At 56.3% G+C, this 27,733-nt stretch overlaps 1 protein-coding gene across 2 annotated transcripts; it reads right to left on the bottom strand.

Moving 5' to 3' along the window:
- Positions 1-1,946: 1,946 nt before the first annotated feature.
- LOC123051656 (zinc finger protein CONSTANS-LIKE 13) lies at positions 1,947-4,833 on the bottom strand. 2 transcript variants are annotated; one of them, XM_044474613.1, is made up of 4 exons: positions 3,907-4,833; positions 3,574-3,792; positions 2,384-2,703; positions 1,947-2,283 (listed from the first exon to the last, which is right to left on the bottom strand). In XM_044474613.1, exons 1-4 carry the CDS (start codon positions 4,420-4,422, stop codon positions 2,193-2,195), a joined length of 1,146 nt encoding a protein of 381 aa, XP_044330548.1. In that variant the 5' UTR covers positions 4,423-4,833; the 3' UTR covers positions 1,947-2,192. The 2 variants fall into 2 exon arrangements, with proteins under 2 accessions (XP_044330548.1, XP_044330549.1); XM_044474614.1 differs by having other exon boundaries at positions 1,948-2,283; positions 2,384-2,700; positions 3,907-4,829.
- Between the last annotated feature and the right edge of the window lie 22,900 nt (positions 4,834-27,733).

Below are 27,733 nucleotides of genomic sequence, written 5' to 3'. Positions count from 1 at the left end.
CAGCTGATACGAAAGATCCCCTGGCACGAACACCCTCCCCCAGAGCTCTACTGGCCTTTTTAAACGGGCCTCACCTGTCCCCAACGGTCAGCATTACACCACAACCAAAAATGACATTGAAAAGCCCCAAGGTTTGTGACTCCTAAAAAAACTTCAAATTGGAATTTGTACCAAAAGTCTACATAATTTTGAATACACAATTTTTTCCATAAATTACCATGTATAATAAGTTCCCATCATGCTAGAAATGGATCAGAACTTTAAAAACTTAGCAATTATATGTTTTAAAGCTGTGTCGGTACGAATAGATCAAAACAATTATGAAACTACAAAAAAAGTGCCAAAAATTTAAATACATAGAAGAACCTTTGGCAAAATTATGCTGAACTAAAAGTTTGTCATTGTTTCAAAAAAATGTTTGCCAAATTACCATGTTGTATCATAAAATTTGTCATGTTCCAAAAAATAGTTTAAAGAAAATGAATGATGGTTAATAACAAGATTCCTTGGTGGTGTAAAAACATGAAGGTGTGAAAACAAGAAAGTTTGCCACTATTAAAGTAATGAAGTTGCCATGGTCTAAACAAAAGCTTTACCATGGTTAAATTTATCATTTTTAGCTAGATGTAACTTGCCTGGAAATAGAATTTGGGTCAGTTGATATTTTCTGACTGTTGGTGATGCTTCATGATTTGTGCTCCCTTTTTTTATACTTTGTGATGTGTATTGTTTTGGACTGACCTCTCTATTTTGGGTCTATCAATTCCTTAACAGGTTGGCCCATTAGCTTGTCCGACCCAACAAGCTCTATGTCGCCCATCTGAACACCCAGTCCTTCCGCCTCTACCTTTGTTTTTTCTGTTTTTGTTTTTATGTGTTTTCGATTTAGAATTTTATTCTTCTTTATTAGTTTTTTTTAAACAATCTAGTTATTTTTTTGCTGACGAGCAGTGTGCGCAAGAGTGTAATCGTGTGGCGAAGCGAGCGTAACTCAAATGGTTAGGTTTCTTGTGGTGGAACCAGCCCATCAGGGTTCAAATCCTAAACTTGGCACTAGTGCTCGCATTTTACTAGATTTATTCTAGTCCTTCTGTCAATGTTCCTTCAGTGGGAGGAGAAATTTCCATCGACTATGAGGCGCCCCTGGTGACTTTGTGGATAACAAACATCACCAATTACGTACCTAGAGCCAGGGCTCCGCCTCCTCCTCCTCCAAGAAAGAAAGTTAGGGTTCGTGCCTCTCGCCGGCGCCGGCGCAGGTCCGCCTCATCTCCGGTGGCCCTATGGCCACGGAGGCGCGGTGGATCCTGGCAAGAGCCGGCGGAAGGGCTCCGTTTTTAGTTGTTGTTTTTTCAATCTTGTTAGGGTTTGTGTCCTACTCAGGAAGGCGAGAGGGCGGCGGCTCCCTGAAGATGGAATAAAGGTCTCCCCGCCTAGCCCCCGTTCCGGCGGTGCGTCTAGCATCGTTGGTGGGCGTGTGGAGGTGTGTCTCCGGCAGATCTATCTTTGGTGGATTTGCTCGGATCTCGTTGTTGTTCGTCTACGTTCGTGTGTCTTCAGTTTGGATCATTCCAATCTACGTTATTTTTCATCGGCGGCGGTTGCTGTTCTGGGGTGCTGGTCCTATTGGGCCTTAGCACGACGACTTCCCGACTATCTACTACAACAAGTTGTGTCCGGCTCCAGCGATGGAGGGGCGATGACGGCGCCGCGCCTTCGGCTTGCTTCGGTGCTTGTAGTCGTCGCTAGGTGGTCTACGGATCTAGATGTAATTTTTATTTTTGGTGTTCGTTGTACTGCCATGATTGAAGATGAATAGATTGAAATTTTTTCCAAAAAAAAATCACCAATTCACCATCATCAAACGTGTGGGCACAGGCATCCCAATCCCAATGACATACACACGATCTGTGGGTAACAAAAGAAGGAAAGAGTAACTGAACCATAGCGCAAAAAAAAAAAAAACCACACCTGAACCATAACGCAAAAAAAAAAAAACTGAACCATATCGCAGCTCGCAGTCACATCACGTTGAGACGGCGAGTACGTGGTGCCGCGATGGCACGTACGACCACCAGGACAAGCTGCCATGGCGACGCCGTCCCCTAGCTCCCTTGCACCCACGCTACGTAGGGTACAGAAACGTCGTCGTCGTCCACGGAGACCAAGAGCACGTCGTCGGTCCTTGAAATCTACTGGCTCGACTTGGCGAACCGGCCGTTGATCCTCACCCGGCCGTCGGCGCGGGCCTTGCGCGACTCGTACCGGATCTGCTTCCCGAACCTGCAGCAAATCAGATCCATCCAGTAATCAGCACTGCGAGCTAAAGAAAATCTCTGGTGGTGTTGCGGCATTGGTCTCTGGTTATATATATCTCACGTACATCCTGTTCTTCCTCTTCTCCTTGTAGCGCGAGATCACCTTGCCGCGGTCGGGGTAGACCACGTCGTAGCCGCCGACCTTCTTGGTCGCCTGAGCTGGTGCCGTTTGCGCCTGCAATGTCACGGGTGCCGCAGCCGGCGAAGGGTGATCGTGCCCGGCGTTGGTGGCGTCGTCGACGCTGCTGCTGCCGCTGCGGCTCAGGCCGGGGCAGACGTCCGACACCTCCACGAACGACGACAGGCTCGGCTCCGCCGACGAGCTCGCCGAGACCTGCTCGGGAAGTTCATTGCAACTCGTCGCGATCCACGCCTCCTGGTTCTGCTGTGTGACAAGGCCAGAATCATCATATGTTCACATGGCTGGCAGTGGCAGCTCGATGGAATGTTCCTGGAAAACATCTACTGTTGCTGACTGAAACATGCAATGCATGGTACTGAAACATAACTGGTTGTCCCGAGTGCATCCTTGACCGGTGTTCGACTCCCCTCGGGAGCGATATGTCCAGATGCTAGTGTCCATGGATCTCATCTTTCTTTCTTTTTTTAACTGGTTGTCCAGCGTTTTTGGCTTTGTACTGAAAGGGATTTCGGTTGGTGGACCGAAGAAATATCAAGGTCCTATTAGTGGCACTATCAAATATATCAATCAATATCATATTGATGGCCCTAAGACTAGTCTACACGAGTATACTACTAGGCGGTTGCAACCGAAAAAATCATCCTTAGCTACTCGTGTCATTGTCGATCTGATGCCTTTTATGTTATGGTATACTAGTTGTGAACGTTTGCCTTCGCTAGATGGATGCCTACGGCCCGCAACTTGGACAGAAATGGAGATGTTAGGTTGGGATTACTAGTCTAATAATGCCTTGGCCATCTCATTTTCGTACGAGTTAGAACTTATAGAGCTAACAATTGATGGTGGTAATTTTTGTGGAAGATTATGCATGGCTGGTAATTTGATTAAGAAAATGGCTTGTGAGTTCTTCAAATCCAGAGTTCAGTCTACGGCATTTGCACCTTCTATTTTGGGGGTTGGTTATTATAATTTCAGTGGAGAGACAACTTTGTAAAACTGCATATATTCTGACTGTATTCTGTAAATCTGATAGTACTATCAACAAACACGCAAATATAGCTAGTCAGGAAGAGATATCAGCGTAAAAAAAAGAATCTGTTCAAAGTTGCAAACCTGGCATGAAGGTACATGCAGGATTGCTGCCGTGCAGATGGCCTCAGCTCCAAGAGCCCCAAGATCACCATGCCCAATAGCAGCGTAATCTGAAGATCCCCATGGTGGAGGCAGCTGATCAACGCAGGCCGGCTCTGTCGCCGCCTCCTCCGACTTGGCGAGCTCCCCTAGCTGCCGGAGAACCTCGCCGTCCAGCTCCCCGCAGGGCGGGCTCCGGTTCTTGCACACATCATACGTAAAAAAACATCAGAGAACGAACTTTCTTTTCCTTTTCGTTTTGCCGGACGGTGAACAGTAGCTGCATGCTACGGTGCCGGCAAGTCAGCAACCAACCTTTGGAGAGGACGATGCGAGGAGGGGCTGGAGGCCATGGCAGGCGGTGGTCGGCACGACGACGTCGTCGAAGCTGAGCACTTGGGGCTCCTCCCAAAGAGGCCACCACGCCTCAGCCGCTTTGTCGCCGACGACGATGCCGAGGATCGCCGCGAGCTCGCCCACCGAGGGGCACCCGGTGTAGCCCTCGACCATGCCACGGTCGTGCAGCAGCGGCACCTGCGTTAGCTCCCCGTGCTGCTGCTCCTCGAAGTCGCAGTTCGAGCAGAGGAACCGGGCAGCGCCGCGGCGGACGGTGGCCGCGGCAGCGCGGCAGACCGCGCAGAGCGGGGCGCGGGCGTGGCGGCAGGAGACCGTGTTGGCGCCGTGGACGTGGCGGTCGCACGGCAGGCAGAGCCCCGCGGCGTCCGCACGGCAGTACACCACAGCCGGAGCGCCGGCGCAGAAGTAGCACTCCCCGGTGGGCGTCGCTGCCGCGTCGGCAACAGCCACGGTCACCGCGCCGGTGCCGGACATGGCTTTCTCCGCCCCTTCTCCTCCTTCCTCTTGGCGCGGATGCACCGGCTTCTTGTTACTAGTAGTAACTAGTACTAGTAGGATGCGCTATGCAGCGGGTGCAGAAGAGACAAGCAAGGGGGCGGTGGCACCGTCGGTACGGGTAGGGAAGAGGTGGGCGCCCGTCGCCATGAATGACGCAGGACGAGGAGGAGGACAAGTGCGACGAGCGGGGAATTGATGGGCTCGAAAGCGAGACGAGAGGAACGCAGAGGACAAGCTCCTATTTGCTCCCAAGACTCTCGGGCGATTCCCTCGCCATGTGGGCGAGTGAGTCGACGCTCGAGAGGACGCTTGGCTCACTTCACACGCACACTGGCTGCCTCGTCGCCGGGCGCCAAGGCTGTGAATCATTGTCCGCCAAAATTACAAGGCCAGCAGACCACATACGTCGCGATGGAGGAGGCAGGGGAAACTGTGGCACTCTGGGAGGACACTGTAACTGTCACTCCCGCCGGATCTGCACGCACGAGGCAACCGTATTTTTACGCCGTGTAATCACGCGCACCACACACGTGAAGCAAGCACATCTCCTAATCGCCACCGGTCACTCCTCCATCTTCTGGCTTCTTCCCCACGTGAGTCGTGACCATCGTCCCACTTGGCGTTTGGAAAAGGGTCCCAATCAACTGCCATAACCTATAAGAAAAAAAATAATCTTGCACGGATCTCCATGCAATATCACATGGATACAGGATGGACTGAGACGGTCTCAGTCAACTGAGATTTAGCAACACTGTTTGGAAAAACAAAAGCGGGGAGATGCAGATAGTAGTGCAAACAGTCTCTCTTAATTTGGACGCCTGTTGCTCCGGCACATCCAAGTGCCAGAAGAGGACACGCCAGCAGGCACCTCCTCCTTCTCCGAGGTTGCCTGCCTCGTTTCAGATCATGGTGCGAATCTGGGGCATGATTTTGTTGTTGTTCGGAGCAAGTGCTGCTCAAAGACGATGAATGTGGTTTCAAATAAATGAAATCCAAGGGCGTGCTCTCTTTTTGGTAAACAAAGAAAAGGTGATGTTGGTGTCATGTTGTGCTATCTGGAGCAACACAATGTTAGCACTTGCTGACAGGAAACTCAGCTTGGAGCATGTTCGATGCATCCATCAGATGGTCGTTGGCAACAGAATATCTGCCCTCTTCTCTGAGGACCAGTGACTCGCTGTAAATATCGTACCAAACCGGACACACTCGTGGACATCTGTTAGACCACTGACATTTGGGTGATCCTCGGACTGCTAGCCCTATGGTAACACGAGGGTGCGTCGGGTGTAGCTCACGATAGTACCAGTCATGTTGGTTGGTCATTGGGCCACTAACACTCAGTACTTTGGAAATTTTTGGTACATCACCCTCTTCCTGGGGTGTTGTTTCAAGATCTTGGAGGTTGAACCGATGCTCTTGGGCATCTTCAAGTGTGAAGTCTTAATTTTCCTTGCTTGCCAAGAGTGGTGTAGGACTGCTGAGAGTCTCACTACGAAGAGGCCTGCAACTAAGTGTGCACCTGTGTTGCAACCAATCGGAGGAGACCATGACCCATCTCCTGACAGCTGGTCGCTCTTCTTGCGTGCCCCGTGGTGTGGCGCGAGTTCATATCTTGGATTCGATCCGCCATTGCGCCTCTAGTTGCGAGTGAGAACTTGGTAGATTGGTGTTAGCGGACCACTGGCCGGTACACCCCGGCCACGATGCACAAGGGGGCACCTCCTAGTCCTAGGCGATCATCCTCGTGATTTGGTTGGATTCGAAAGCATGGCAATGTTGTATTCAACAACGTGCAACCTAGCATCGATGTTTTGATCGACACAATCAAGTTTGAGGCACGACTACGGGCGAGGGAAGGGCGATGGGTCTTGCCTCGATCCTCCTAGCGGTCTCGTTGCGAAGCTGCGTAACGTTGTACTTGGGGTGTTTGCCCGTCTAGGTTTGTGATGTACTACCTCCGTTTTATTTACTCTGCACACTATGTTTGTCTAAGGTCAAACTTTATTAAACATTTATCAAGTTTGTAGAAAAATATATTAATATATACACCACCAAATAAATACCATTAGATTCATCATTGACTATACTTTCACATCATAGATATTTGTTATTTTAAATGTTCATATTGACTTCAGCCAAAGCCAATATGCAAGGCAGTACTATCCTTCATCTTATGTATCAATGCATCGAAATGCAAACCTTTATTTTCTCAGAAAAGTAGAAAAACACGATGATCACAAGGATATTTTTTTCAGACGATCCAAAAAATGGATCGGGCTCGACTATCATAAAGATAACGGAACAAAAAGGAAAAAAAAAACATCCTTGTGCAACAACAACAACGTAAACGATCTTTCAGCTGCCGCATGTGTACCGCTAACAGCAAAAGAGGAAAAGACTAGTGCTAAAAGCTTGGCCAAACTGGGCTAACTGAAGCAATATTACATGGGGGAAAGACCACATCCCAATCAGCCAAAAACATACACTGCCACATGTTTTCAAAAAGCCCATGATGAGCACAAGGTAGATGTTAGGGCAACTACAACGCACGATCCAAACGGATGTTCGTTTTGTCCGGAGTTCATCCGTTTGGGACGGCAAAATGGACGCTTGTGTCTGTTTTTGCCTGTCCGCCGGTCGTTGCCCCCAACGCGCGGCGGCATCCCATCTTGTCCTCATCGCATACGAAAATTTAAAAAAAAAACCGACCGCAAATGTTGAAAACACACATAAAACATAATTAAACATCAACATAAATGTTCAAACTAGTCCCGGGCGCACATTTAAACATAACTTAAACTTATTTTTTTTACAAAAAGATAGATAGACGCCGCCGCCATGGTCGTCTTGGATGCCGCCGTCGTCATCTTGGATCCCCTCATTGTCTTCATGCGCCGCTGTCCTCGTCCATGGTGAGGTCGACGTATGGTGGAGGCTGACAGAGGTGAGCCGGTGGCTCCTGCCAGGCCGGAGGCGCCTGCGCCACCTCCTCCCGTGGCTCCTGCTCCACCTCCTCCTCCCATGGCGGCGTGGCTGACCATGGCCCGACACCCACCGCATCGGTCATCTCTGGCGCCGTGGACGACCAGCTCCATCGCTGGCCCACCAAGCGTGGGTTCCACGCGGCAATGGGCGGCTCCACCACCTCCTCCCGCACCTCCTTCTTGACGGCCATGTCCAGCTCCAAGATGGCGACTTTGCCGGCCATGTCCAGCTCCAAGATGGCGACTTTGCCGGCCGCAGAGAGGGCCAGCTGGGTTTCGAGGCCCTCCCATTCGTGCTCGTCGTAGGTGCTTAGGAGTCCTCCATGACCCACCTCATGAGCTAGGCCTCCTCCTCCTCGGACATTGGAGGTGGTGGTGGCGGGGACAGGGACGGCGTCAGCGTGAGGCCGCGCACACGCGTACGTCCACGCATTTGGGGCGGGCTCTGAGCACGAGCAGGATGTGGCCGCCGCGGGCTGGGAGGACGACCGACAAAAACGGATTGCTGACGCAAGTCGTGCTTGTCGCGGAGCCATGTATCCCACAGCGGCTAGTCGACGGTGTACTTGTGGTCGTAGAGCAGATCCGGTGGAAGGCGGGAGCGCCGACAGTCGATCTCCTCACGGCAGGCGCGCCCGCTCGCCGGCACCAGTGGGATTGGCACCCGATCCACGGAGAGATGCCAATTGTTGGGGAGGTGGGCATCTCCCCACGGTAGTGGCATCGCCATCTCCCAATAGCGCCGACAGATGACGACGCCGACGTAGGGGCGTTTGTGTTGTGGGGCGGCCGGCGGCGCGATGGCAAACCTGGGTGGTGAGGGCGACGCGGACCTGGTGGAGCGGCGGCGACCGGAGGAGGAGCCGGTCTCATGGTTGTGCTTCCCCTTGCCGGTCTAATGCCAGCCCATGGCGCCGGCGAGGTGGTGGATGAGAGGGATGCGTCGGCGGCTAGGGTTTGCTCGCTCGTGTCGGGGCTCGAGGAGGCAGCCGAGCTCGAAAGTGGAAGCTGTGGACTGGCCGGTCCATGGCATCCATTAAGAAGGACGGCGACCGAGGTGGGTGGGTGGCTGCCAGCTGAGGCACACCGCGCGTGCGCAGTTATTTTGGGTGGTGGAGGTTGGTGGACGGCCGCCACGCGTTCCTGAGGTGGACAAGAAGTAAGCGCATGCTTGTCCGTTCGCTGTCCATCTGAACGCAAACTAGAAGCAAGTTTGCTCTGAAAATGGGGCGATCCGAACGCGAAAGACACATATTAAATGGCTGTGCGTTGGGCTATGGCGTCTGTTCGTTTGGACCTAAACAGAGACACATATGGACCAGATAAGATCGTGCGTTGGAGTTGCCTTTAAAAACAGAGATGAACGCCGGCGAGTCAGTTCAAAGACCAGTAGACGACCGCTGCGAGGGGCAATCAAGAGGACGGCGAGTCATTCTATTTAACTATGCTCCACACACAAATGGACAAAAGATAGAGCCGTACTTGCCCCCATAAAAGTAGAAATAAAACTGTAACTTGAATGGCCGCAGACCGGACACGCCACCGGTGCCTCTCGTTTTAAAGGAAAACGTTTAAATTCATCCGACTTAGGCCCCTCCCAATGCTCCACCTTGTATAGGTGCTAAGCCTTCCACGTAGGCAAAAAATCTGATGTGGCAAGTTATTTAAGAGGAGAGAGATGAGTATGGTGATCCCAAAAAGAAACAATGCTAAGCGCGTGATCCTAGACAAAACATTTAAAAAAGGAAGCCCACCAATACATGAAGAGCTTTAGTTGCTAAATCATTAAATGAAGCAAGCTTAGCAACCATAAGTTAAGCATCTATGCATTGGGGAGTATAGTTGCTAAGCTATTTAATGTGCTTAGCACCTCATCTAAGCACCATACATTGGCAGCAGCCTTATTTCTCCGTCGCGCAAACCTCCTCCTCTCCTCTAGCTGCCACGTGCCCCTGTGGCCCAACACGCCTGTCTCTGTCCTTTCCCTCCAGGAAACATCACGAGCCATCCATCCCATCTTATCCACTCGGGCTCTCTTCTTTCTCAACCCAAGCATACAACCACCATCGCCCAAGTGAGCTTGCCATCACCTGCTCCATCATCACACGGCCACCGCGGTGAGCTTGCCGTCACCTGCTCCAAGCACACCGCTAACATGTCGTCCTAACTGTTGCAAGGCCAGCCATTGGCCGCTGCAACAGCGGACGCACCCTTGTGCGAGATGCAACTGCCGGCAATGTAGGGCAGCGGGTGTCGATGCTGCAGATGAGTGTGCAGCCGGCCGGACCCGGGGGTCGTGGCGGTGTCGCAATAGGGGGCCGACGACGCTCCGTCCATGCTTCAAGCGAGCGACGCGGTGGCTCGCCGGTTTTTTCCAGCAACTCCCGTGCTGCCACCCGGGGCTGCGTGGTGCTCCAATGGAGCATCGCCGGGGACCCGTAGGTGCTGCAACGAAACATCGCCGGGAACCGTCGTACTGCGTTGGAGCTAGTCAGGCTGCAATGGAGCTTCGTCAGAGTTGCAATAGAGCTCCGGCGAGGTTGCAATGAAACGCCTCCGAGCGCTTCCGGGCGCCGCCGGAGCTACAGTGAAGCGCCACGGGTGTCGTTGGAGCTCCGACGAGGTTGCAATGAAGCATCGTCGGGTGCCGTCGGAGCTGCAGTGAAGCGCCGCGGGGCCGTTGGAGCTCCGGCAAGGTTGCAATGAAGCGCCGCCGGGCGCCGCCGGAGTTGCAACGAAGCACCGCGAGGGCCGTTGTAGCTCCGGCAAGGTTGGAATGAAGCGCCGCTTGACGCCGTCGGTGCTGCGAGGTGTTGCCATGAAGCTGCTGCCATGGAAGCTGCTGCGTGGTTCTACCCATGGGAGCTGGCTGAACATACGGTTGCAGAGCGTCTGATCAGACGGTTTTGAAGGTGGCTTAATTTTGAGTAAAATCATCCGGATGATTTGTAGTATCCGCCCGTTCCAAATCGGGGATGTGATGCTTTGCCCGGTGTAGCATCAGCGTCGGTACTCATTGAACCTGCCGACGATCATCAAAACCACGCATACGTGGGAATACTGTTTCTCCCATCAGATTGTTCATTTTTTTCGAAAAGGGGGATCTCCCCGGCCTCTGCATCAGAGTGATGCATACGGCCATCTTATTAACGAAATAAAAGGTTCCAACAAGGTTCCAAAGTCTCCGACTGAAAAGTAATAAAAAGACAGCTCACACAGAGCTAAAGAGGCTGGACACATAGACTAGCCAAGATAAGACGCCACAACCGGCTGGCTAAAGATAGATAAGTAAACTAATTGTCTATCCTATTACATGACCGCCATCCAAACCGGTTGAAGATATCCCGAGCTACCATCTCCCAGCGGATAGATCCAGTAACCAAATGCTCCCTGGCCTCCATCGGAGTGAGTAGCGACCATGAACGGATCACGGCCGTGGCTCGGAAAATAACCTGCAAAAAGTAATATCATTTTCAAAAATCACGGTCGTGGCTCGGACTATCTGGACTTGCAGAAATGATTTGGTTTTTTATAAGATTGTTCATAAAGTAATATCATTTTCAAACTTCGTTTTTCTTTTGCGACTACGACGACGCCAGAGTGTCAGACATGCGACGGACACAGGCGAGCACGCCTCGTGTGGTTGATCACACAAGCTATGGACGGCAGTCCATGAGTGTTGTATAGGTTAGCAAAATCTTCCGTGAGATTTCCCACCATCCGACGCTTGACGGGAGATCCATAGCGCAGCATCTCATAGTTGACGGAAACGTCTCCTCACATTTAACGCGCATCGCTGAAAATCCTAAAATAAATTCAGGATAAATGCAAGCACCAGAACTTGAACCCTGGTGGGCTGGGAATATTACTGTCTACCTAACCATCAAAGCACAGATTGGTTCGCTCATCCCTCGATTGTTGGTAGGTACTCCCTATGTTCTATTTTTTAAATCATATGTATATAAACACGTTTTATTGTGTTTATTCATCATTTCAGTCTGTATGCAGTCCTAGCAATAGGCGACTCGTGCGGTGTCATTAGGCCGGCGACATATGGCAGCCTTCCTTGGCTTCTCCCCTCACAACTCGGCGGTGGCAGGGCCTCCCTTTTTCGATGCGCAACCATCATGCGAAGCGTGAAGCGGATGCTATGGCTGATTGCTCCTCTAGTGTTAGAGCCGCTAGATGTTCTTATGGCACGCACAACAACCAACGATGAGAGGGTGGTGCGGCAGTTACTGGAAGATCCGTCACAATGTCTTCTTTGTCTTCTCTTCTAAAGAATTCCCCTTTCGTGCGACACATATTAAGTGGAAAAGAGTTTGAGCATTATTACAACACAACACCTCACAACATGTGACTACTCCCCGCAAAGAAAAAACATGTGACTACTCTCGCGTCATGATTTGGCCCAACTTTTTTGCCCCTGCAATAACAAAAGTTGAAGCCTCAGCCTTAATGTTTGCAAGTAGAACCGTCGAAGGAGCGCTTTTGTGCTGAAGAGAAGGGCATTTCTTTCATCCCAGATAGACCAAGAGATGAGCATGGAGCATGCTTGCTGCATGCATCCACCAAGATGGTCGTTGGCAACAGAACATCCATCCTCTTCTTTGAGGACCAGTGACCCGCTGTAATCTCGCCAAAGTGGGAGACACTCGTGGACATTTGCTAGACCATTAACATTAGGGTGACCCTCGGACTGCTAGCCCTACAATAATACATCTGGTTTTGGGTGAGGGTGCGTCGGGTGTAGCTCACGATAGTGCCGTCCGTGTTGGCTTGGCATTCGACCACTAACACTGACCACTTCAGCAAATTTTGGTACATCACCGTCTTCCTGGGGGCGTTGTTTCAAGATCTTGAAGGTTGAATCGACGCTCTTGGTCATCTTCAAGTGTGAAGTACTTAATTTTGCTTGCTTGCCAAGAGCGGCGTTGGACAGCTGAGAGTCTTGCTACATGTGCGCCTGGTTTGTGACCAATCAGAGGAGACCATGACACGTGGGCGTGGCGCAAGCTGTCGGGTGGTAGGTGCGACATATGCCAATGGATGGCTTATCATAGTGGGTGCCAGTAAGACGTCGCTGGTGCCTGGAAACGGGATGAGGCGAAGACATGCACGCCGGCGAATCTTACCCAGGTTCGGGGCTCTCCGAGGAGATAACACCTCTAGTCCTGCTCTACGGGGTCTCCGCATGAACACTAAATCAGAAAGAGTGGCTACAACTGCTCCTAGAGCTGTTGGGTTCAAGGGAGAAGAAGAACAAGGCTAGCTCTTACTTCCCTCTCTCTATGGTGTGTGTAATGCTAAGAAGCCAACCCTTTGCATGGGTGCCCCGGGGGGTTTATATAGGCCTACCCCCGGGGGTACAATTGTAATCTGGCTGGGCGCTGGTCCCAGCCGTCAGCGTCTACGCTCGCCGGCTTCTCCGCTGGCCGTTGGGGCCTGCCGACTGGTGGGTCCCGCCGACTGCCGGCCTCTTGGTCGACCGGCCGGCCCCACCGCCTAGGGTCTTGTCGGCGGCTGCTTTTGAGGGCTCTCACTGTAGCCTTACCTCATCTTGTCTCCTTAATGTGGCTCATGCTTCGAGGAAGGGGGTAGCCGGCTTCTGGGGGCCGGCTACGCCCTCGGCCGACTGGGGGAGGCCGGGCCGCCTTCGCGCCTCTCTCTGGCTGAAGGGGCCCGCCGCCCGCAGGCCGTACTGGTGTCTGTCGTGGGTGACGTTGAGGCCTGCATGGCTACAGTGCCGAGCCGGACGGGAGATGGCCATCCCGTATGGCGTCCTGTGGCCATGCCCACCTCGGGCTTCGGGGGTAGTGGGCCATATTGTGGCCACACCCCGTCTTGTCACCGTTATGTGGGTGTAGTTTTGGTGGTTGCGGTCTTGGCCGGCTTCTTGGAGTCGGCGCTCTTCCTGGCCGGCTCTGGGAAGTCGGCGTTCTTCATGGCCGGCTCTGGGGAGTCGGCATCCTCTATGGCCGGCTCCCTGGAGTCGGCCATCCCGTGGTTATCTTGGAGGGGAGGTTGCTGAGGCTGGGTCGTCTTCTGAGAGTCGGCTTCAAAGGTAGCCGGCCAGGGAAGGCGGCCCAATGCTTGAAATGCTTGAAGGCCCAAAGGCCTGATAATGCTTTGGAAGAGCCAGGGGCAGTCGATTAGGCTACCCGTGGCCATTTACTCCGACAGTAGTCCCCGAAGCTGATTGGGCTTCGAGGTTGGGTAGGAGTCGAGAAGCTCGGTCAGCTTCCTATCTTGACAAGCCGACAGCTGGGAGCCGGCCTTGGTTAGGCGCACCGTCTTGGCCTGGAGTCGGAGGGCGGGAACTCGCCAGCGCGTGCACCGGGCCGCGGGCCGGCCACTTGCCGCCTGCGAACCACGTGGCCTTTCTCGGCCAGAAAGGCTGCCAGCCCACGCGCGCGGCGGGACGTCGCCGCAGGGTGGGGGCCCGCCACGTCCACGTCCGGGCCCAGGCGTGGATTCTCTGCAGCCCGAAACCGCCCGCACGTCTCCCAGCGGCAGTTTCGGCACGCCTTTAGGGCGTGATAATCGCGAGGCGTGGGGGGAGTGGGTGCAGTTAATCCCACGTCTCACCCCACGTCCGGCCTCCCCGGCTTCACCTCGCGAAGCTATAAGTAGGGGGAGGGGGGAGAGCGGCAGGCTCTCGCACGCTCCTCCTCTTTCCACCATCTTCTTCCTCCTGCCGTTTCTTGCAACAGCGCCTCGCCGCCGCGCTCTTCCACTACTTGTTCCTCCGCCGCCGCGCTCGTTTTCGCCATGCCTCCCGCCACGGAGCAGTACGGCGGGGATTGGGACGGCTCCAACGTCCACGAGGATCACGTCGAATTCCTCCGCAAGACGCGGCGGCTGCCCGGCGCGGACAAGGTGGAGGTCTGTCTCGCGCCGGCGAAGGAGCTCATGCCGGAGCCGCGGGAGGGCGAGCGGGTGGTCTTCCGCTCGCATTTCTTGCGCGGCATCGGCCTGCCCGTGAGCGCCTTCTTCCGCTCTTGGCTCGAGTTCTACCAGCTCCAGCCGCACCACCTCACCCTGAACGCGGTGGTGCTGCTGTCTGCCTTCGTCACCCTGTGCGAAGGCTACCTCGGCGTCCTCCCTACCCTCGAGCTCTGGGGGGAGTTCTTCCAGTCCAAGCTGGGCACGCGCATGCAGGGCGTGCCGGCTCAGACTGGCGCCTTCATCGTGATGCGGAGGGTGGCTGCCGACAACCCCTTCTCCGTCATCACGCTGATCCAGTCGGTGAAGTTATGGAAAAAGTCGTACTTCTACGTCAGGAACGTCGCCCCGCAGGGCGACTACGTCAACCTGCCGGCTTACGTAGCCGGCCCACCGGCGGGCAGGCGGCCCCAATGGTCCTATCGGGCCGTGACGCTGACGCCGGCTGGATCCGCAGCCGTCGCCCGAGTGCGAGCGATGACCCAGTCGGAGGGCTTGTCCGGGCCCGACCTGCTGGCCGCCTTCGTCACGCGCCGGGTACTCCCGCTCCAGAGCCGCCCTCATCTGATCTGTCAGATGAGCGGCCAGCTCAATCCAAGCCGGATGTATACCAAGGACATGCCGCACGACGAGGTGGCCTATATGGTGAACTACCTCGCGAACTGCAAACTCTCCGAAGAGTGGCAGTTCGGCAAGGAGCCATATAGCCGAGCCAATCCGCCGCCCACGGTATGTTCTTCTTGTCTCTTCTTTTTCTCTCAGCTTTGTCACCGAGTTCCTTTGGCCGACTCTGACTAGTCGGCTTGTCTTCGACAGAGCCCTCTTCTTCGGCCTGCCGGCGGGTCGGACGCGGAGCGCCGATTCGTCCCCGACCGGACGCAACACGACCTGGAGGACCCCGACTTGGGGGCGGCCGCTATGGACGACAACACCGAGCCGGGTGGTGGCCAAGTCGGCGGCGAAGCAGGCGGCTCCGGGCATGGAGTCACCTTCGACGACTGGCCGGACGACGACGAGGCCGAAGTCGTCCCGCGCCGTCAGCCGGCATCTGGCCGCGGCGCGGGTTCCTCCGCTGCACCGCCTGCTCGGGGCGGCGGGCAAAAGCGTCGCGCCGCACAGGGTTTGTTCGGCAGTCGGACGAAGAAGCCCAGGGGCGGGGCGGCGGCGACCAGGTGGGAGGAGGCGGCCGCGAAGGCGGCTCGCTTCCGCAAGACGGTGAAGCAACCGCAGACGGTGTCGGCGTAAGTTCAAACTCCTTCATGTACTCTTTTTTCTTTTCTCTGGTGGTTCCTGAACCCTTGTCCTTTTCTCGAAACAACCAGAGCTCCGTTGTCGCTCGAGCGGGAGGCTGCCGCCTCCGTCGTTGAGTCGCCGAGGGGATCTGGGAGCACCACTCGCCGCGTGGACCCCCGTGCCGACCTTCAGGCGGCGACGGAGCGGAACGCGCGGGAGGTGCGGGAGGAGTGGGAGGCGGAGGCGCGGAAGGCGGCCGCCGCCCAGGCGGCGCAGGAGGAGGAGGCGGCGAAGGCGCGCGCCGACGCCGCAGCCAAGGCCCAAGCGGAGGCTGCAGCTGCGGCGTCGGCGGAGGGGGCCTTGCTGGTCACCCCACTGCGCGTTGCAGCGCCTGGGGCCATGGAGCCCCAGCCAGAAGAGGCCGGCGGCGACCAACCTGGGCTGGAGAGGGATGACGACGTCGTCATCCTGGAGAGGGCGCCGGTGCCGACCCCGCCGAATGGGGCGGCTCAAGGCGGCCGACCTGATCTGCCGCATGCGCAGTCGGTGGGGGGCGAGCCGGCCGCGAGGACTGAGCTGGCGGTCCGGATGCCGCCGAGCCGGCGCGCGGGGAAGGCTGCGTCGGAGCCACAGAAGGCTGCGTCGGAGCCGCAGCTGGCCGCGGGCTCCGGCTCGTCGACCCAGCATGCGGAGGCGGCCAGCGCTACCTCGGGGTGGACGCCGGACGGAGGGTCGGCCGTGATGAACGTGGCCGCGCAGGACGTCCGGACCCAGCTCCATGCCCAGGCTACGGCGCTGAGGCAGTACACCGACGAATTCCTTGCGACGCGGGCGGCCATCCGGGTTAGGCTTCTTATCTTGCTTCTTCTTGATCTTGGTTTTTTCTGTGGGGGCGCGTCAGCGCACCCACTGGGTGTAGTCCCCGAGTTCCGAGTCGGCTGCTGAGCAGGCGGCTTGGAACTTCTTAGTGGATTTGGCTTTGCTGTTCTTATTCTTACTTCGATCTTCTGCCTATCTTGCAGGACTACCACAATCTTCGTGCGGCCGCCTTCAACTCCCAGGCTCGGGAGCTGACCCAGAAGACCGCCGACCTAACTGAGAGCCAGGGTAAGTGCTTTTGTTCTTTATCTCACGTGGGGGCGCGTCAGCGCACCCACTGGGTGTAGTCCCCGAGATTCGGGCCGACTGCTGAGCAGTCGGGTCGGATCTTCCTTGACGACTTCCTCTTATTGTTTCTTCTTTTTCTGCCGTCTCTGCAGCGGCCAACGCCGGTCTGAGGGCACAGCTGGGAGAGTCTCAGACTGCCCTTCGTGCCAAGGAGGCCGAGCTTGCCGCCTTGGTGCAGGAACGCGACCGCCTGGCCAAGAAGTTGGCCGACCAGGAGGAGGGCCACAAGGCGGCCCTGAAGGCGGTGCAGGACCGTGAAGCCACCCTCCAGGCCGAGTACGAGACAAAAGCGGCTGGCCAGGCTGAAGCAAGGCAGACTCTGATCTCTGGCTATGGTCAGATCGAAGATCTGGTTGACGGTAAGCCGCCTACTTCTTCGTCCTTTCTTGCCGTCTGCCGCTTTTGGCTCGTTTTCTGACTTGGTGTTTTCTCTTCTCTCTTTCTTTCTTGCACAGAGTACTTCCCTGGCTACTCTACCGGCGCCAACCAGATCATCGAGGCCCGCCGCCAAGCGCGAAGGCAGGCTGGCTTCGAGATTTCGCCAAGCGCTGGCCGTTCGCTGGAGGAGCAGCTCTTGGCGATCTAGGCCCGTCTCCAGCCGGCTCACCGACTGCTCCGCCGGCTTCAGCATGCCGGGGCGCAAGTATTGGCCGCCCTCTGGCCCGGCGAAGTGGTTCCTCGCACCCCCAGTCGGACTGCCGACTGGCTGGAGGTGGCAGCCGGTCGCTTCGAAGCTTGGAAGGCCTCGGCGGCTCGGTCCGGCGCCAGGCGGGCACTGGAGTTCGTCAAGGCCTGGTACCCGGCCTGAGTCTGGACCAACTGGCTACCTGGCGGCAGCAAGCCGACACGGGGCTGGAGCCGGCGCGGCCGGCTATCATCCGGCGGGCTTCGGCGATCGCCGACTACACCGACACCAGCGTCTTCGCCCCTGAGGTAGATGACAACGGTTTCACCCAGCTGGAGGAGTGGTTCGGGCTGAACCCGGCAGACGGTGAAGACTCGGCGGAGGAGATCGACTCCAGTGACGAGGGCGAGGAGGAGGAGGAGGAGGGTGAAGACGCCGGGCCGGATGGTGGAGCGGCCGACCATCCTCAGCCTGACCGCGCCGCCAGCACCACGTCACGCGCGGGTGCGTCGCCTGCCACTGGTGGTGACCAAGCCGAGACCCGCTAGCCGGCCACTCCTTCAGCTGGCGACGCCATCTCCACCGACCAGCCTGGCTCCCACACCGCGCCTTAGTCTAGTCTGCTATCTTTTGTTTTCCTGTCTTGTCACTTTTGGAACAATATTCTGTTAAGTCTGCACAATTCCACCCACTGGGGGTGTATTCGAACTTATGTCTATTGCCGGCCTGTTGGGGGCTTTACATGTATATATAACTTATGCATGCATTTGGCTTTTCCTCGTACTTTGCTTTTCATCCTTCTGCTATTTCCTTCGCCGCCCTCCCTTGGTTGCCGCCTCCCCAGACAGACAGTTGCTCTGCAATCTGTTGCTGGAGAAGTGCTTGGCCAATTGGGAGGGCAAGTACTCTAGCTTTGTTGGATTGGAGCTGAGTGTTTAGGAAGCCGGCCAGCCGACTGTTCTGACAGCCGGCAAGCGTGGTTGGAGGCCGTCTTTTTGCTATATAAGTTCGTTAGTCCTTAGCCATTTTTCGTGTGGGCATCCTTTCTGCCTTGGCTCTTGCTAGTCTAACAGTCGGTTCTTCGAGCTGCGACTTTCAACAAGAGAGGATTCGGGAGCCGGCACACTACTTGTCTCACTTCAGGTAGAACTTTTAATATAGCTTAAGGCGGCCAGTCCCCGGGCCGACTAGTCGAACCCGGTGCCAGACAAGGAATCAAATGTAATAATACATTCATGGATATGACACTCGTCATTCATAGATAAATAAAGGCAGTCCCCGAGTACTGTTCGGGGAGCCTGTTGGTTCGTACTTAATACAAAAAGGGTAGCATGATACATACTGCTTTCAACTGTAAAATCTTCTCAGGAGTTTCGCGTTCCATGGTCGCTCCGACTCCTTGCCGGAGTCATCTCTCTTGCGTGCTCTTGGTTTTTGCGCGTCGATCAAGTAGTAGGAATCGTTGCCTAGTGCCTTGCTGATGACAAAGGGGCCTTCCCAAGGGGCCGAGAGCTTGTGCTGGCCGGCTATTCGCTGGATCAGCCGGAGCACAAGGTCGCCCTCTTGGAAGGATCTTGGCTTGACCTTGCGGTTGTGGTAGCGGCGCAGCCCTTGCTGGTAGATGGCAGACCGGCTGAGTGCTAACAGCCGGCCTTCTTCTAGTAGGTCGACGCCGTCTTCTCTTGCTTCCTTGGCCTCCGCCTCCGTGTACATGGTGACCCGAGGCGAGTCGAACTCGATGTCTATTGGGATGACAGCCTCGGCGCCATATACAAGGAAGAATGGAGTGAAGCCGGTTGACTTGTTGGGTGTAGTGCGCAGACTCCAGAGGACAGCCGGCAGCTCGTCGAGCCAGCAGCCGGCCGATCGCTCTAGTGGTACAACCAGTCGGGGCTTGATGCCGGAGAGGATGAGTCCATTTGCTCGCTTGACCTGGCCATTTGACTGCGGGTGGGCAACGGACGCTAAATCCAGTCGGATGCCCTGCGTCGTGCAGAAACGTGCCAGTGCGCCTTTGGCAAAGTTTGTGCCGTTGTCGGTGATGATGCTGTGCGGCACGCCGTACCGAGTGGTGATCTCGGTGATGAATGTTATGGCAGTCGGCCCGTTCAGCTTCTTGATCGGCTTCGCTTCGATCCACTTTGTGAACTTGTCCACGGCGACGAGCAGGTGTGTCAGGCCGCCGCGGGCTGTCTTGAAAGGGCCCACCATGTCCAGTCCCCAGACGGCAAAGGGCCAGGTGAGGGGAATGGTCTTGAGTGCAGAAGCCGGCAGGTGTTGCTTGGAGCTGAAAACTTGGCATCCTCTGCAGCTCTTGACTATTTCTTTGGCATCTTCCAAGGCAGTCGGCCAAAAGAAACCATGGCGGAAAGCCTTGGCCACAAGTGATCTTGAGGCTGCGTGGTGGCCGCATTGGCCTTGGTGGATATCCTTGAGGATTGCCACTCCTTTTTCTGGCTCGACACAGCGCTGGAAGACCCCAGTGACGCTGCGCTTCACGAGCTCTCTGTTGATTATTGCATATGCTCCGGCTCGTCGTTGCACTAGTCTTTCTGAGATCTCATCAGCCGGCAGCTCTCTGCTGACTAGGAACTTGAGGATGGGCTGGGCCCATGATGGAGTTGTGACTTCTTCTTCTATTAGCGTAGCCACCATGACTCGAGTGGGTGGGTTGGGTGGCGTGGAGTTGGAGTCGGCCACCGCTTCTTGCGTTGCTGCAGTCCCTGGGCCGACTGCTACAGTCCCTCGGCCGGGCTCTGAAGTCCCCGGGCCGGGTGCGACTACGGCAGTCCCCGGGCCAGTTGTCGAAGTCCCCGTGCCGCCTGCGGGGTTCCTCTAATCGGATCCGGCTACACCTGGCATAGGCCGTACGAAGATAGAATCCGACTCTGGAGACGGCTTGATGGACGGCTTGAGGAGGCGCTGGAGGGAGACGCCAGTCGGTATGGCTTGTCGGGTGGAGCCGATCCGTGCTAGGGCATCTGCTTGGTTGTTGTCGGCCCTTGGCACGTGAAGGAACTCGCACCCTTCGAAGTATCCGCTGATCTCCTGGACGAGGAGTCGATAGCTCGCCATGTTCGCGTCCTTGGCGTCCCAGTCTCCAGACGACTGCTGGACCACCAAGTCTGAGTCGCCGTAACACAGGATCCGGCGTATACCGAGTTCTTTGGCTAGCCGGAGCCCATGTACGAGCGCCTCGTACTCGGCCACGTTGTTGGAGGCGGTGAAGTGGATTTGCAGCGTGTACTTGAGCTTGTCGCCTTTGGGAGAGGTGAGGACGATGCCGTCTCCCAAGCCGGTGCGCATCTTGGACCCGTCAAAGTGCATCCGCCAATGGGTAGAGTCGGGAGCCGGCGGTAGGTACTGGGTCTCGGCCCAGTCGACGAGGAAGTCGGCCAATGCTTGGGACTTGATGGCGGTGCGGGGTTGGTAGAAGATCGTGTATGGCGCCAATGCAATGGCCCATTTAGCCACCCGGCCGGATGAATCCCGGCTGCCTATGATCTCGGCGAGCGGGGCGGTGCACACGACCGTGATGGGGTGCTCTTGGAAGTAGGGCTTCAGTTTCTTGGCAGCGAAGTACACCCCATAGCACATCTTCTGGTAGTGCGGGTAGTTCTGCTTTGAGCTGGATAGCACTTCGCTTAGATAGTACACCGGCCTCTGGACTAGCTGGGCTCGGCCTTCTTCCGGGCGCTGGACCACAACAACAATACTGAACACTCGGCTGGTCGCGGCGATGTAGAGGAGCATGGGCTCCTTCTCAGTCGGCGCCGCTAGGACAGGTGGAGTGGTCAACATTTTCTTCAACTCATGGAATGCTTGGTCGGCTTGATCATTCCACTCGAAGTGAGTGGACTTCTTCATGAGTCGGTACAGGGGGAGAGCCTTCTCTCCTAGTCGGCTGATAAAGCGATTCAGGGAGGCCAAGCACCCGGTGAACTTCTGCACATCTCGCAGTTTGGTGGGAATCTCCATCCTCTCGATGGCCTTGATCTTTACAGGGTTGCACTCGATGCCGCGTTCGGAGACCAAGAAGCCTAGCAGCTGGCCGGCTGGTACTCCGAACACGCACTTCTCGGGGTTGAGCTTGATTTGGAATCGGCGCAAGTTGGCGAATGTTTCCTTGAGGTCTTCCAGCAGGGTGCCGCGCTTCTCTGTCTTCACGACAATGTCGTCTACATAGACGTGGGCATTTCTGCCGAGTTGTTTCAAGAAGCATTTCTACATGCAACGCTGAAAAGTGGCACCGGCATTTCTTAAGCCGAATGTCATAGTCAGGTAGCAGTAAGCTCCAAATGGTGTGATGAAGGCAGTCTTCAGGCGGTCTGCTGGGTCCAACTTGATCTGATGGTACCCTGAGTAGGCATCCAGAAAGCTCAACAGCTCGCATCCGGCTGTGGAGTCTATCACTTGGTCAATCCGTGGCAAAGCAAACGGATCCTTTGGGAAGGCCTTGTTGAGGCTAGTGTAGTCTATGCACATGCGCCACTTGTTATTCTTCTTCAGAACCAGAACTGGGTTGGCAAGCCATTCTGGAAAAAACACTTCCATGATAAAGCCAGCGGCGAGGAGCCGGGCTATCTCTTCTCCCACGATTCTTCTCTTCTCTTCTGACAGTCGGCGGAGGGGCTGCTTGACCGGCTTCGTGTCGGCTCGGACATGTAATTTGTGCTCGGTGAAATCGTTCGGGAAACCCGGCATGTCCTTTGGGGACCATGCAAAGATGTCTTGATCCAAGTTCGCCCCAATGACAGCAAACCTCTCCGGATTCTCCGGGTCCAGAGGTATCTTCTTGGTCTCTTTAGCCGGCTGGAAGGAGCCCTGCGCATCACAATCTTTGGGATTGGGGGACAGGGCCGGCTGCTTGCCGGCCATGGCCACAACCCGCTCCAGCATCTTCTTCTCTTCTGCCACTACGAGGGATTCGGCCAGCCGGCTACTGGCCATGGCGCACTCGATGGACTTCTTGTAATCGCCGGCTACCGTGATGATCCCCTTCAAGCTCGGCATCTTCATCTTCAGGTAGGCGTAGTGGGGCACAGCCATGAACTTGGCCAGAGCAGGTCGGCCAAGCAAAGCATGATAGGGGCTCTCCAGATCCACTACCTTGAACTAGATCGCTTCTCGGCGAAAATGATCTTTGTCTCCGAAGAGAACATCCATTTTAATCTTGCCGATTGGGGAGCAAGCCAAGCCGGGGACGATACCATGGAACACGATTCGGCTCGGCATGAGCTGCTTCGCCTTGATGTTCAGTTTCTCCATGGTATCGCGGTACAGTATATTGATACTGCTTCCGCCATCTATCAGGACGCGGGAGAATCGTGCAGCTCGCCTCTCCGTTGCGAGGGTGACGTCCAAGACCAATGCATAGGAGCCAGGGGACGGCATCACCTCTGGGTGGTCGGCCTGGCTCCAGCTGATTGGCTTCTCTGACCAGTGCATGAACTCGGGGGTGCTTGAGGTGACTGCATTGACCTCTTGATGCTGACGGCGCCGACTGCGCTTGTCTTCGGCTTGGCTGGTGAAGACGACGTAGGCGGCGTGCTCTTCAGGGAACTCATCGTGAATGGCTCCGACTACCGGCCTAGCCGCCGGCTGCTGGGGGGCTGGAGGCGGCGGGCCGGGAGGCGGAGGCGGCAACAACCCTTCGCCCTTGGAGATTCGCGTCAGCCAGTGGCATTTTCGGGTCATGTGGTTCGACGGCTTCGCGCCGCTGTGGAACTTGCAGGGGACGTCGAGAGTCTGCTCGTAAGAGAAAGCCGGCTGCCAAGCCGGCCTGCCACCCTTCTTCTTGGGAGCGGGCCGCTCTTCGGGCTGCTCATCTTCAACTGTGGCCACCTGCCGACTGGTGGAAGGCGGCATGGGGGCCTTGCGCTTGTGGTCGTTCTGGTAAGGGCGCCGATTGGAGTCGCCAGCCGGCGTCTTGGGAGCCGGAGCGATCACCTTCCCAGAGGCGTCCACTCGGAGCTCGGTCTTCATCGAGGAGTCGGTCGTGGCGTACTTGTCCGCGATGACCAGCAGTTCGTCGAGGGTAGCCGGCTCGTGACAGAGGAGTCAGTGCTTGAGGAGGGTGCCCTCTCGGCACCCGGCGGTGAAGTACTCGATGGCCTGAACCTCGTGCACCCCCTCGCAGGAGTTGCGAAGCTCGGCCCACCGCGTGAGGTAGTCGCGGGTCGACTCGTTGGGTCCTTGGACGCACAGGGAGAGCTGGCGGGGCTTGGGAGGCCGCTTGTACGTGCTGGTGAAGTTGCGGACGAAGACTTCCGTGAAGTCCAGCCAGCTATTGATGATGTAGGGCTTGAGGCTGTTGAGCCATGTGCGCGCCGTGACTTGCAGCATGAGGGGGACGTACTTCACAGCCACGCGCCGATTGCCGTTGGCTATGCTGACAGCAGTGGAGTAGTCGATGAGCCAATCTTCCGGCTTCACAGAGCCGTTGTACTTGGGCGTGTCTCTGGGGAGCGAGAACCCTTTGGGGAAGGGCTTGTCGCGGATGCGGGGGCCAAAGCATGGCGGGCCGACATCGTCTTCTTCTTCTAACGCCAGGGATCGAGCAAGGCGGTCGATCCAGTGGCGGGCGTCATTCTCGCCGACTCCTTCTCGGCGGCCTAGTCGGTCACCAAGAGTCGGGTGCGTGACTGGCGGCGGGGCGAGACGTCTCTCTCCTCGAGGCGGGGGAGGAGGCAGGTTTCCTTGGCGCTCCACCGCTCGAGGGCGGCCTTCCGCGTCGCGCTCGATGGTGACACGAGTCCGGCTGCGGCTAGCAGCCGGCTCCTTGTCTTTCTTCTGGCGGCCGCTGCTCGCAGTCGGCGAACGGGACGTCGCAGCGTGCTCTCGGCGCGGGGGATGACTATCGGCGCGGGCGCCGGCTTCATGCCACTCTGCAGCCGCGTCGATCAGCTGCTGGATCCGTCTTGTCATGTAGGGGAGCTCATCGGCTCCCAGCCCATTTAGCACTTCGGCGGCCGCCTGAGCGGCTCCCAGATTCTCGAGCGGGGTGGCGTAGATGGGGTGATCTGCCCCCAGCATGCTGGCAATAGCCGCGCCGCGCTTCTGGACGAAGCCAGCTCGGCTCGGCCCGCTAGGCGGCGGCGTACCGAAGGCGGCGCGGTCGACTTCGCGCTGGTGGGCCTCGGTGAGGCATCTCATGGAGGCTATCTTCTGGCCTTCCGCGATGAGGGCGAGGCGGCGTGCCTCCAGGGTCTCCGCGTCGGTGTCGGCCGGGATGGGGACAGAGAGGTCGTGCATCGCCGCTTGCAGGGCGTCGTGGGCATTCTCGCCCGAGTTGGCGACGTGGCTGATGACCAACACTTCGGTGACAGCGGTGCTGCCACTGTCAGCTCGAGGGAGAGGGTCGTCGAAGACCACCACGTCGGAGGGGTAGGCGTCGAGCGATGCCGTGTCGGAGTCGACGAGCATTGGGTCGGTGGAGCCGACCGACTCCACATCTGCAGTGGGCTCGCTAGAGACGTGGAGCTGGTCGAGGAGGCTGACGAGGCGGCTCTCGGGGTAGTCCGTGCCCGCGTCGGACGCGGGCTCGTCGGAGATGCGAGTCTCGCCGAGAATATCGGCGAGGCAGCTCGCCGCGCAGGCGTCGTCGACGCCTTGCAGCGCGTCGAGGCAAACGCCATCGGGCGCAGCAGGCTGGCTGCGCTCGCGGGGGAGGAAGAGGGTTCCTGTCCAGAACAGGTCTCCGGACGACGGTGCACCTGGCCCCATGGTGGGTGCCAAATGTCGGGTGGTAGGTGCGACATATGCCAACGGATGGCTTATCATAGTGGGTGCCAGTAAGACGTCGCCGGTGCCTGGAAACGGGATGAGGCGAAGACATGCACGCCGGCGAATCTTACCCAGGTTCGGGGCTCTCCGAGGAGATAACACCCCTAGTCCTGCTCTACGGGGTCTCCGCATGATCACTAAATCAGAAAGAGTGGCTACAACTGCTCCTAGAGCTGTTGGGTTCAAGGGAGAAGAAGAACAAGGCTAGCTCTTACTTCCCTCTCTCTATGGTGTGTGTGTAATGCTAAGAAGCCAACCCTTTGCATGGGTGCCCTGGGGGGTTTATATAGGCCTACCCCCCGGGGGTACAATTGTAATCTGGCTGGGCGCTGGTCCCAGCCGTCAGCGTCTACGCTCGCCGGCTTCTCCGCCGGCCGTTGGGGCCCGCCGACTGGTGGGTCCCGCCGGCTGCCGGCCTCTTGGTCGACCGGCCGGCCCCACCGCCTAGGGTCTTGTCGGCGGCTGCTTACTGTAGCCTCGCCCCTGATGACGAGGGCTTCGTTGAGGTAAGCGTGGCTACAGTGTGCCGCCTCGAGGGCTCTCACTGTAGCCTTACCTCGTCTTGTCTCCTTAATGTGGCTCATGCTTCGAGGAAGGGGGTAGCCGGCTTCTGGGGGCCGGCTACGCCCTCGGCCGACTGGGGGAGGCCGGGCCGCCTTCGCGCCTCTCTCTGGCTGAAGGGGCCCGCCACCGCGGGCCGTACTGGTGTCTGTCGTGGGTGACGTTGAGGCCTGCATGGCTACAGTGCCGAGCCGGACGGGAGATGGCCATCCCGTACGGCGTCCTGTGGCCATGCCCACCTCGGGCTTCGGGGGTAGTGGGTCGTACTGTGGCCACACCCCGTCTTGTCACCGTTATGTGGGTGTAGTTTTGGTGGTTGCAGTCTTGTCCTGCATCTTGGAGTCGGCGCTCTTCGTGGCCGGCTCTGGGAAGTCGGCGTTCTTCATGGCCGGCTCTGGGGAGTCGGCATCCTCTATGGCCGGCTCCCTGGAGTCGACCATCCTCTGGTTATCTTGGAGGGGAGGTTGCTGAGGCTGGGTTGTCTTCTGAGAGTCGGCTTCAAAGGTAGCCGGCCAAGGAAGGCGGCCCAATGCTTGAAATGCTTGAAGGCCCAAAGGCCTGATGATGCTTTGGAAGAGCCAGGGGCAGTCGATTAGGCTACCCGTGGCCATTTACTCCGACACGAGCTCATATCTTGGATTCGATCCACCATTGCCCCTCTGCTTGCTAGTGAGGACTTGGTACATTGGTGGTAGCGGACCACCTGGTTCACCCTGGCCACGATGCAAGGGGGCACCTCCTCGGCGATCATGTTGGTGCCTTTGTTGGATTCGAAATCATACAATGTTGTCTTCTTCGCCAATCGTGAGACCTAGCATTGATGTTCTGATCGACAAAATCAAGTTTAAGGCTCAACTGCGGGCGTGGGAAGGGGCGAGGGGTCTTGCCTCTATCCTCCCAGCGGTTTCCGTTGTGAAGTTATGCAACATTGTACTTGATGTCTTTGCCCGTCCAGGTTTTGTTGGGGAACGTAGCATTCCCTTTGTCATTCCCTTTGTCATCGGTATGTTACTTGCCCAAGATTTGATCATCGGTATCATTATACCTAGTTCAATATCGTTGCCGGCAAGTCTCTTTACTTGTTCTGTAATGCACCATCCCGCAACTAACTCATTAGTCATATTGCTTGGAAGGCTTATAGTGATGTGCATTACCGAGAGGGCCCAGAGATACCTCTCCGATACTCGGAGTGACAAATCCTAATCTCGATCTATGCCAACCCAACAAACACCTTCGGAGACACCTGTAGAGCATATTTATAATCACCCAGTTACGTTGTGACGTTTGATAGCACACAAGGTGTTCCTCCGGTATTCAGGAGTTGCATAATCTCATAGTCAAAGGAATATGTATAAGTCATGAAGAAAGCAATAGCAATAAAACTTAACGATCATTATGCTAAGCTAACGGATGGATCATGTCCATCAAATCATTCTCCTAATGATGTGATCTCGTTCATCAAATGACAACACATGTCTATGGTTAGGAAACTTAACCATCTTTGATTAACGAGCTAGTCTAGTAGAGGCTTAATAGGGACACTGTGTTTTGTCTATGTATCCACACCAAGTTTTCGGTTAATATAATTCTAGCATGAATAATAAAAATTTATCATGATATAAGGAAATATAAAATAACAACTTTATTATTGCCTCTAGGGCATATTTCCTTCAGTCTCCCACTTGCACTAGCACTAGTAGAAAACAGGGCATTGGTTCGGCCCTCGTAATACCATTAATCCCGGTTCGCTCATGAACCGGGACCAAAGGAGGCAACTGTCCCGGTTCGTGAGCCCATGGGGCCGGCCGGGCCACGTGGGCCATTGGTCCTGGTTCGTCTAGACCTTTTGGTCCCGGTTCCACGCACGAACCGAGACCAATGCGCCTCGCCCTGGCCCATGACCATTAGTCCCGGTTTGTGCCACAAACCAGGACTAAAGGGTTGGTCCTCGTTGCGGTCAGAAATTAGTCCCACCTCGCCAACCGAA

Source organism: Triticum aestivum, chromosome 2D (assembly GCF_018294505.1).
Source record: "Triticum aestivum cultivar Chinese Spring chromosome 2D, IWGSC CS RefSeq v2.1, whole genome shotgun sequence".
NCBI lineage: Eukaryota > Viridiplantae > Streptophyta > Magnoliopsida > Poales > Poaceae > Triticum > Triticum aestivum.
This window is presented reverse-complemented; position numbering and strand designations above follow the sequence as displayed.